At 45.3% G+C, this 11608-nt stretch overlaps 2 protein-coding genes across 4 annotated transcripts in view; one reads left to right on the forward strand and one right to left on the reverse strand.

Annotated features, from left to right (window-relative positions):
• The window catches only part of Wnt2 (Wnt oncogene analog 2), a 146204-nt gene that overhangs the window by 60638 nt on the left and 73958 nt on the right, over positions 1 to 11608 (reverse strand). For 2 of the 3 annotated variants that reach the window (XM_069307616.1, XM_045736051.2), the window contains one exon: positions 2489 to 3039. In XM_069307616.1, coding sequence (XP_069163717.1) covers positions 2489 to 2571 — 83 coding nt within the window. In that variant the 5' untranslated portion in view covers positions 2572 to 3039. Of the gene's footprint in view, positions 1 to 2488; positions 3197 to 11608 lie in introns of those variants that run through there. The other variant, XM_069307620.1, reaches the window with a different exon arrangement.
• LOC138355738 (BUD13 homolog) lies at positions 2591 to 4398 on the forward strand. The gene is made up of 2 exons (XM_069311069.1): positions 2591 to 2595; positions 3708 to 4398. The coding sequence occupies exons 1-2, from the start codon at positions 2591 to 2593 to the stop codon at positions 4396 to 4398; spliced, it is 696 nt and encodes a 231-aa protein (XP_069167170.1).

Raw genomic sequence — 11608 nt, forward strand, 5'->3', positions numbered from 1 at the left:
TGGAACGTTGTGTCAAAATTTCAAAGCAATCGGTGAAGAACTTTCAGAGACTAGCGATTTTGAACAAACGAACATTTACATTTTTATTTATATAAATTGGTTGACACGCAATATATTATATATATATATATATATATATATATATATATATATATATATATATATATATATATATATATATATATATATATATATATATATATCTTCCTTCTGAAGATGTAACATACGAAAGTACTTAAGGTAATTCCTGTTTCAATTCTTCCTCCGTGGTCTGACACTGTCATATTTAAAGAAATTTGGGAACAAATTGATTGGCGCTACAAAAGATCAGAGAGCAAAAAGTTTCTTGTTCCAGCGCGTCAGTGTTGCGATTCAGAGGGAAAATGCCTGTTGCGTCTTGGGCACGAGTCCAGCTTCGGAGGAATTCGAAGAAGTGTTTGACTTGCAACAATGATCGAACCCGTCTGTGACATTTATCAATGTTTCACCATTGTCGTGTTTTACATTGGTTGTTTTGGTTGTGTTGTGTATGTGTTAAGGCCACATTTGTAATTATATATATATATTTATATATATATATATATATATATATATATATATATATATATATATATATATATATATATATATATATATATGTTGTATCTAGTAACCAGAATAAAGTACTCGGCTTACTATGCAAGGGCCGATTTGCCTAATAAGCCAAGTTTTCCTGAATTTATATATTTTTCTATTTTCTTCTTACGAAATGATAAAGCTATCCATTTTATTATGTATGAGTTCATTATTTTTTAATTTGAGTTAAAACTAAGGTAGATATATGTCGTAACCTAACCAACCCTACCTAATCTTAGCCTAACCTAATCTAACATAACTTTGTCAATAATTTATATTCTTAATATAATAATAATAATAATTCAAATGGACCAATTGGAAGCAATTTGTTGAAAATAAAGAAAATCACTCGGTCTATTAGGCAAATCGGGCCTTCCATAGTAGGCCGAGAAGTGCGTTCTGGCTACTAGGTACGACACATTATATATATACAGAGAGAGAGAGAGAGAGAGAGAGAGAGAGAGAGAGAGAGAGAGAGAGAGAGAGAGAGAGAGAGAGAGAGAGAGAGAGAGAGAGAGAGAGAGAGAGAGAGAGATATTAGTAGAGCGAGACACAGGTTGAAGGAAGATGAACATGAAGAGTCTCTGACAGTGTCAGCGGGATATCATCTTAGTCTTATTTATTGTCAAGGATAAGATTGTACTCCCGCCTGCATTACTCAGGCCCCTTGGACCTGTGGACAGGTGGGAGGGGGGAGGATTGTCACCCACCACCACACACACCCTACCACCCACCACCACACACACCCTACCACCCACCACCACACACCCTACCACCCACCACCACACACCCTACCACCCACCACCACCACCACCACACACCCTGCCACCCACCACCACCACCACATGCCTTGTAAAGTGCAGCAGAAATGAACCAGGTGGAGAGTGATGGCGCGTCTCGTCAAGACTGACTACGTCACAAAAAATCCCCAACATTTAGAAATGGAAATTCGTGTCTGACAAACTAGATTGAGTTTTATAACCAGTTTACTAAAATAAGACAAGAAAATGATACCTAGTTAGACTGTATTTTTTCTAGACTATCAAAAACCACTGGACACTGTTCCCCCAGCCAGGCTGGGGCGACTGGGTAAGGGAGTACCTGAAGGACAGAAAGCAGAGAGTCACAGACAGAGAAGACAGTCACAAGCTCGAGGAATGTAATGAGTGTGGAGTCCCACAAGGCTCTTTCCTGGGACCGATGCTGTACCTAATTGATGTGAACGACCTTACCCCAGGGAATGAGCTCAGACATGTCGATATTTGCTGATGCGAAGCTGATGAGGAACGTGAAGATAGAGGAGGACTGCAGGGAGTTACAGGAGGAACTTGACAAACTCCAGGAGTGGTCAGACAAATGGTCGGGGGAATTTAGTCCCAACAAGTGTAAGGTAATGAAGATGGGACAGGAAGGGAGGAGACCAGAAGCCATCTACACCATAAGGGGAAGACAGCTACAGAAATCAGAAAGATCTGGGAGTGGCTATGAGTCCAACACTAACACCGGAGACACACATAAACAGGATAACATCGGCGGCATATGGGACGCTGACAAATATAAGAACATCGTTTAGGAACCTAAATCAGGACTCCTTCAAGGCAAGCTACACAACATTTGTTGGATCAATAATATAATATGCAGCACCGGCATGGAATCCGCACCTTGTGTAGCATAAATCCAAAATTTAATGGACCCTGGTTTAATGGTTTGCAACAAGATTGAGCTAAGAGGAATAAGCTGCGAACATAGGCTAATGGAGCTAAATCTCACTACCCTAGAGGACAGAAGGAACAGAGGGGCATATGATCACAACGTACAAGATACTGAGGGGGAATAAATAAGGAAAGCCAGCAGCCGGAGCCCCGGAGCTTACCTGATGTGTGTGTGGGAGTTGATGGTGGCCAATATGATGACGTAAGGAATGACGTAATGATAAATCCTCGTCATGTTCACCATTCACGGCGTTGGGAGCACAATGACGTAAGTGATGACGCGGATGATGATCGTCATGCTCACCAATCAGCGCCTTTTGTGGGTAGTGACGTAATAGATGACGCAGATGATGACCGTCATGCTCGCCAATCACCGCCTTTTGAGGGTAGTGACGTATGAGGCGGCGCATCTGATGCTCGTGAGGACCACCAATCACGGGCTGGGGTGTGGTGACGTCACCACATCACAGTGCTCACCCCACTGACCAATCACACACTCGCTACACTCAACACTTTGGGCAACACACTTAAGTCTGTACGATTGTTTACACAAAATAATTTTTTGTTTATAGATCATACTTAGTAAATTCATCCACAGTATTGATCGATTTTCTCACTATTTTTAATCGTCACATTATTGATCAAACCTTTATTACTCATCTTGTTCTTGACATTATTACTCAATGGAGTAAGAGAAGGGGAAACGAGTCACCTGGACAAATTAAATCACTTGGACAAATTAAATCACTTGGACAAATTAAATCACTTGGATAAATTAAATCACTTGGACAAATTAAATCACTTGGATAAATTAAATCACTTGGACAAATTAAATCACTTGGACAAATTAAATCACTTGGACAAATTAAATCACTTGGACAAATTAAATCACTTGGACAAATTAAATCACTTGGACAAATTAAATCACTTGGACAAATTAAATCACTTGGACAAATTAAATCACTTGGATAAATTAAATCACTTGGACAAATTAAATCACTTGGATAAATTAAATCACTTGGACAAATTAAATCACTTGGACAAATTAAATCACTTGGACAAATTAAATCACTTGGACAAATTAAATCACTTGGACAAATTAAATCACTTGGACAAATTAAATCACTTGGACAAATTAAATCACTTGGACAAATTAAATCACTTGGACAAATTAAATCACTTGGACAAATTAAATCACTTGGACAAATCGATTCACTTGGACATATTTATTCATTTGGACAAACGAGTCAATTTCTCTCGTTGGCAGATCACCAGAAATGTGAATAATTCAATGGTTAGCGACGCGAGGCGCTGACATTATTGCTCCACAAAGTATTAAAGTCAAATTTTTCTATGCTCATTTTTATGTAAATCTTCGAGATGTGGTTTTAATTCACACCCGCGCCAAACACCCGCGCCAAACACCCGCGCCAAACACCCGCGCCAAACACCCGCGCCAAACACCCGCGCCAAACACCCGCGCCAAACACCCGCGCCAAGCACCCGCGCCAAACACCCGCGCCAAACACCCGCGCCAAACACCCGCGCCAAACACCCGCGCCAAACACCCGCGCCAAGCACCCGCGCCAAACACCCGCGCCAAACACCCGCGCCAAACACCCGCGCCAAGCACCCGCGCCAAACACCCGCGCCAAACACCCGCGCCAAACACCCGCGCCAAACACCCGCGCCAAACACCCGCGCCAAACACCCGCGCCAAACACCCGCGCCAAACACCCGCGCCAAACACCCGCGCCAAACACCCGCGCCAAGCACCCGCGCCAAGCACCCGCGCCAAACACCCGCGCCAAACACCCGCGCCAAGCACCCGCGCCAAGCACCCGCGCCAAACACCCGCGCCAAACACCCGCGCCAAACACCCGCGCCAAACACCCGCGCCAAACACCCGCGCCAAGCACCCGCGCCAAGCACCCGCGCCAAACACCCGCGCCAAACACCCGCGCCAAGCACCCGCGCCAAACACCCGCGCCAAACACCTGCCGGTGTGTGCGACTCAGCTATTCAAGATCTGCAAAAACGAAACAAGAAATTAACTCATGAAATGCTGTAAGGTTTCAAGCGTAACTTTGCTGTCACAAAGACTTAAACATGTCCCTGTGATGGCTGCGTACGAAATATGATTAAATTAATCATTTAGATCAATAGTTCAGAGAACACGGGTTTCTTGCTAACAGAATAGCGATAATTATTGATTCCTATTCTGTATGTCAGGGTCAATACACACGACAATTAATATCCCTCCCTATCCCTTCCCATTAGTCATATTTTGGAAGCGATGGAAGCTAATTATTTATATATATATTTCTATGTTCTCTCATAAAGCAACCCAAAAAAAAGGTTCGTCGTCTTAATGTATATTGCATGTTAGATATTCAGATAAAAAAAAAACTGGTTAGAGAAAATGGCGGGAGTGAGGCGAGGCGGAGAGGGGCCACCTCGAACCACGACCCCAAGGCCAAGCCAAGCCGCTAATGATTCCTCTCCACTCAAACATTGACCGCCAATATTTGATTAATGTCTTCACCTTATTCTATGATTATATAATTTTGTTTATTTTTTTGGTCTGAGAATAGGTATTGCTAAGCCATTATTAATATTTTTGGGGTAATTTTTGTCTGCAGCTTGTCTGCTGATTTTTTGTTTCCTGGCGAGCCAATGACCTTTGGTGATTGGGTGATTTGGTTTTTTCTCCTTTGTTATGAGTCCTGCTGTAAGGGGTTAGTGAGAGAGTCTGTTAAGAGTCCGAGAGTTAAGTTAGTCTGGCAGAGAGTTAAGAGTCTGCCTTACACTGATGATATTATGGCAGACAAATTAGGCCAGAAGCTCTGCATTTAAAAGGAGAACAGTAGAACGAGGTTACATTATCTCTTGATAAAACAAGGCTTCTCCAGCTGATTACCATGAATGAGATGAGTGTGGAGACAGGCGAGTCTTATTAATACATCTCATAATCGAGGCCACTGGTGGAAATCTTGCCCACAAAAGCTAAGCAAAATTATTGTTGGTAATAGATTTAGAATGAACATAAAATATTCTTGTATTGTTCAGAGGGTCTGTATAAGCTCTCTAGTTGACTGTCGTGCCTTACATCCTCTTAAAGTTTTCTCGTAAACAATTATAAAGCCAAGATGCAGTAGACAGTGAGTGCTCACCATCCTGGGTATCTCACTGTTTTTGTCTATGAGAGAATAGGCCAAATTAACGCTATGGGTTGTATTAAATAGTTGGAACAATAAGAACCCTCCCCCCCACCAGCAGCAGTATTCAAGGGACAGTGAGTTCAATCCTTAACAACTCTATGTTCTCTGTCATCCATAAATAATTAATTTCATTGAATTAATTCAATAATTCATTATTTCATCCATAAATAATTCAATTCATTTACACCCGGTAATTATATCGTGGCCTAGTCGAGTAAGGCAGCGTCTGGGATCATCCCGGGTTCGTAAGGTTCGAACCCTCATCACGGCCCTTGTGACTTTGTTCATTACTGACTATATTTTCCCTGGAAACATGTCCGAGACTCTACATATTATACACGAATCAATTTAGCGCAACATTTTAATACTTAAGCTTTGAGATTCATAACATTGAAAAAGTATTGAAAGTAATGTTCAGAATCTCAAACTGAATATTATGCTTTTCTTGAGTGTTCTGTATAAGCACGAACAGGTAAAAATACCATTTGAGTTTTTGCAATTTATCAAGAAAAATGAACCAGTCTGGCATGCAAATATTGAGCGCCTGAGTGAGCACAGCACAAGCTGAGGTACTGGGCACTTACCTACCCACAGAGTACCTTACACTACAAGGCGGGTGAGTGGTAGTGTGTGTGACTAAAGTGTACTGTAGTCTTTAAACAACCCATCATAATCATGCCTCAAGTGACTTGTCAGATTATTGGAACTTATAGGAACTTGTTGACCAGACTACACACTAGAAAGTGAAGGGACGACGACGTTTCGGTCCGTCCTGGACCATTCTCAACTCAATGAGTCCATTCTCATCGACTTGAGAATGGTCCAGGACGGACCGAAACGTCGTCGTCCCTTCACTTTCTAGTGTGTGGTCTGGTCAACATACTTTAGCCACGTTATTGTGACTCATCGTCTGCTTATAAGAACTTATAGGAACATCGATAACGACCTTTCCTCTAAATTAGTGTACATCCAGTGATAAACTTGTATCAATTAGTGTTCATCCAGTGATGAACTTGCAATAATTCAGACAAGTGACTCTCGACCTTTTAATGCAATTAATAAAAATACAAACTAAAACTAATTAATTTTGTTTTAGAACAAAGCCCTGGCCATATATCAGAGCGCTGCAGCGCTCATTGCTACGACAACATGTGCAATAATTGCCATTAGTGTGAACACTGCATAATGGGACTCAACAACGTGACGTTGCACGAAATATATCGACACATCTTGTTGCAACTTACCGAGGCTTAATCATTCACTTCAGCACTATATTATTAAATGTAAAACTTTAAAAAAACTGATCTGGACTAATGTATAATCAATTTTTAACAATTTCATTAACTCTGTTATCTTGGAAGACAAACTATCATAATTTTTTATGTCCATAGTACGAATTAAAGTCAATTCAGAAGATGATTTCAATCGTCTTTCGTGGCTGTGGAAGGACGCAAGACTACTAGTGTCTCAACATTAGTCAACATTTGCAATTAAATATTGAAAGTTAAAATATAATAATGTTTGGCGAGGCACGCTATAGCCTCATAACTGTTTAAACTGTGATCTTGCTTCAGGACGATTGGTCTTCTTGTCCTCAGTGGCGCCCACACCTTCCCTCCTCTGCCCACACCTTGCCTGGTGGGCTGGGGGCAGGTGTGGGTGGTGACGGTGGGCGGGCAGCAGGTGTGGGTGGTGAAGGTGGGCTGGGGGCAGGTGTGGGTGGTGACGGTGGGCTGGGGGCAGCAGGTGTGGGTGGTGAAGGTTGGCGGGCAGCAGGTGTGGACGGTGACGGGGAGGGGGGGGGGGGGGGGGGAGAAAGTGGCCCCGAGCGAGGCCTTAACATGCCCCGGCCAAAACCAATATTTAAACCACTAAGTGTCGGAGCAAACTTCTTAGTGGCAAGTGCAAGGAAACAATAGAATGGAAGGAGAAAACCACCAAAGATTAAATCAAGATAAAAGACAGCGCCGATAAATATAATAAAACAATAAGGCCAAAAAGCATTATTGACGACGTCCGCGGGACAAGACTTTAGTGATTTGTGGCTCGCAGTAAAGACCTTAGACTTGTGTTTAAGTGTGTGGCCAGGGACTGTCTTGTGTCCTGGCCAGGGGCTGCCTAGCGTCCACCAGCGTCCTCCTGGCCAGGGGCTGCCTAGCGTCCACCAGCGTCCTCCTGGCCAGGGGCTGCCTTGGGTCCTCCTGGCCAGGGGCTGCCTTGGGTCCTCCTGGCCAGGGGCTGCCTTGGGTCCTCCTGGCCAGGGGCTGCCTTGGGTCCTCCTGGCCAGGGGCTGCCTTGGGTCCTCCTGGCCAGGGACTGTCTTGTGTCCTGGCCAGGGGCTGCCTAGCGTCCACCAGCGTCCTCCTGGCCAGGGGCTGCCTTGGGTCCTCCTGGCCAGGGGCTGCCTTGGGTCCTCCTGGCCAGGGGCTGCCTTGGGTCCTCCTGGCCAGGGACTGTCTTGTGTCCTGGCCAGGGGCTGCCTAGCGTCCACCAGCGTCCTCCTGGCCAGGGGCTGCCTTGGGTCCTCCTGGCCAGGGGCTGCCTTGGGTCCTCCTGGCCAGGGGCTGCCTTGGGTCCTCCTGGCCAGGGACTGTCTTGTGTCCTGGCCAGGGGCTGCCTAGCGTCCACCAGCGTCCTCCTGGCCAGGGGCTGCCTTGGGTCCTCCTGGCCAGGGGCTGCCTTGGGTCCTCCTGGCCAGGGGCTGCCTAGCGTCCTCCTGGCCAGGGGCTGCCTTGGGTCCTCCTGGCCAGGGGCTGCCTAGCGTCCTCCTGGCCAGGGGCTGCCTAGCGTCCTCCTGGCCAGGGGCTGCCTAGCGTCCTCCTGGCCAGGGGCTGCCTAGCGTCCACCAGCGTCAGCTTGACAGTGTTCACCTAACACCATCTAGGAGGACGTGAGGTCCAGCTCATCCTGACTCTCCTAGCTAATCGTCTTGTCTTTGATGCTTTTTTTAGTTTCAATTTCCCAAGGTGTTGACTTCGTCGTTATATGTTGCCTTCACGTTGTGGATGGAGGTGGCTTCTACAACTTCATCTTACAGAGCATCCCACGTGTTGACCATGACCCACCCTTTTGACCATGTCGTAGCTCAGTCGATTAAGGCAGCGTCTGGGATGCTCTCGGGCATAGGTTCGAATCCTCATCACGGCCCTTGTGGATGTGTTGACCACCCGTGCATGGAACCAGTATTTCTTTACATTCCTTTGAATCATTTTCGTTTCCGGTTTCCGTCTGTTTTTCTCCTCTAGAGCTGTAAGATTCAGCGCCAAAAATGCATCTTCGCAATTTAGTCCTCTTAATTCTGACTGAAATTTTGTTGCAAACTTCTGAACTTCTCCAAGTTTTTATGTTGCAGGTCGTGCGGATTCTTGGCCGGTGTCACATATTCTAGTATGTGTTTTATATATAGACCGTCTTGAAAGAGTCTTTATATAGGTTTTTAAATGCCGTTCTAAAGTTTGTCAGCTTTTCATATGCTGCTGATGTTATCTTGGAAATGTGTGCCTGTGGTGTTAGTGTTTGAATTATATGAGTGGCGCTGCCCAATAAACTCGCCCCTCGGGGCAAAATTTAAATTTAATCTACTATTTTCCTGTTTCTCATTCATGTAGCTGCTTTCCCCTTATAATGTAGATTCCTACTTGTCTCCTGTTTTAAGCACAGGTGGCTTAAAAGCTCTCAGCCTGCTACTCCTGGTAGCAGGCTGAGAGCTTTCCTTTCCCTTGGCTCATGGTAAGTAAGTAATTATTAGAGAAGGCACCAAGCCGGGAAGGCTATGTAGCACCATCAAAGGTGCTGAATAATCAGAGGGCGCTAAATATCACTGAGGATGCCAATATGAAAACAGAAACGCATAAGGCAAACGATATCAAAAGTATCCGATTCATCAAGAATTCTATCAAGGGACAAGTGACCGCGAGGGACGGTCGGAAAGCAAGACACACGCTCGTCCTGGAAGTCAAGACATTCGACAAGGATATGCACAACTGTAAGAGGGACAATGCAGTTTGGAAAATAAGGAGCAGGGCAGTGCTCCATTAAGTGACCGTGAGTTAAGCGTGTATGGCCAATACACAGCCTTGCCAGAGCTGTTTCCCATCGCCGGTTACGGTGGTAAGAGGAAGGCCACAGGGACACACTACCCTCAAGAGTACGCAGTTTGTTACCAGTAACAGAAGACCAACAAGCTTGCCAACGGGTAAGGATGGAGGAATGATTAACTGGGTAAAAGTCGGAATAAGGAATACCTTTACGGGAGATGGGACAAGTGCGGGATAGCTTCCTTAGCGGCAGCATCCGCACGCTCATTTAAAGAGACACCAACATGGCTGGGAATCCAGCAAAACTCTACTGTCATAAATCTACTGGAGATAAGAAACAGCCAATGTTGAATCTCGACGACCACAGGATGGACTGGATTAAAGGACTCCAGAGCCATGAGGGCACTGTGAGAGTCAGCCACAACCACAAAGGAGGACTGACAGCGAGAAAGCAGGAGACGAAGAGCATAGAGAATAGCATAAAGTTCTGCCGTGAAGATGCTAGTCTCTGGAAGCAGGCGATACATATAGGTGTGGTCAGGAAAAACAACAGAGTAGCCCATACCGTCGGCAGGCTTAGACCCATCGGTGAAGATGGAAACTGAGCGGGAATGTGAAGAAAAGTGTTCAAGGAAAAGACGTTTCAGAACCGTAGGAGGAGTAAAAGCTTTAGTGATGTGGGTCAGGGATTTGCAATAGTGAGGAAGGGGACCCTCCATGGGGGTAAGGGCGGAACAACACGAGGAGAAATATTAGTAATACTAATCGAAAGAGAATGTTGCAGACGAGACAACCGGACAGAAAGAGGGAGGTGGTGAAGGGGAACAGGAACTACAGAGAGGGAAAAATCAAAGCACGACACAGACATGAGTGAGGGTGTTGTAAGGACCGCACAAGGTAGCGAAGACTGTAACGATCTGGGCGGTCCTGGAGAGACAGGAAGCCAGTGTCAGCGTACAAGCTGAGGACGGGAGTGGAACGAAAAGCACCAGAGCTGAGGCGCAACCCAGTATGGTGCAAAGGATAAAGTCGGCGAATAGCAGAAGGAGAAACAGAAGAGTAAGCAGTGCAACCATAATCGAGTTAGCCTTACCCACTAGTTTAAATGGCATACAACCCGCTAATCGGTTAACCAGGTACCCAATTACTGCTGGGTTAACAGAAGCGCACCATTAAGGATTGGTGGCTAGTCAATCCACCCAGGCCAGGACTCGAACCCCATGTCATATCACTCGCGAGGCTTGTGGTGAGTTACCACTGCGCCACGCCCTTTCTTTCCCATCTCAACCCGTCCTCCAAACAAAGACCCAAAGTCTATTCCAGGCACCCGTCAAACCCCCTGTTTATGCAACCCATCCTCAGACCAAGTCCATTCCATCCAGCCGTCGACCCCAAAGACGCATTCATCAATTTTAACATGCTGTTCATTCAAAACAGAACTTTTCTCATATATAAATGGTGTTTAGGTTCTGTTGGCAATTATTTATATTTGTATTACGTGTGTGAAGTATTTACAGTCTTGTGGTTCGAACAAAAGTCGTCAGCGAAGCACGTGTTCCGGAAGTGTTCGGACGTCATCAGTGGTGAGTCGCTCGTGTGTAAACCGTTTTTCATTCATTTCCGTTTTTCGGTGTAAACCGTTTTTCACACACACACACACACACACACACACACACACACACACACACACACACACACACACAAGGGAATTGATAGGGTAGATAAAGACAGGCTATTTAACACAAGGGGCATACGCACAAGGGGAAACTGAGTGCCCAAATGAGCCACAGAGATATTAGAAAGAACTTTTTTAGTGTCAGAGTGGTTGACAAATGGAATGCATTAGGAAGTAATGTGGTGGAGGCTGACTCCATACACAGTTTCAAGTGTAGATATGATAGAGCCCAATAGGCTCAGGAATCTGTACACCTGTTGATTGACGGTTGAGAGGCGGGACCAAAGAGCTCAACCCCCGCAAACACAACTAGGTGAGTACACACACCTGGCCAACTATAGGTCCAGA

This window comes from Procambarus clarkii, chromosome 6 (genome assembly GCF_040958095.1).
Source record: "Procambarus clarkii isolate CNS0578487 chromosome 6, FALCON_Pclarkii_2.0, whole genome shotgun sequence".
Taxonomy (NCBI): domain Eukaryota; kingdom Metazoa; phylum Arthropoda; class Malacostraca; order Decapoda; family Cambaridae; genus Procambarus; species Procambarus clarkii.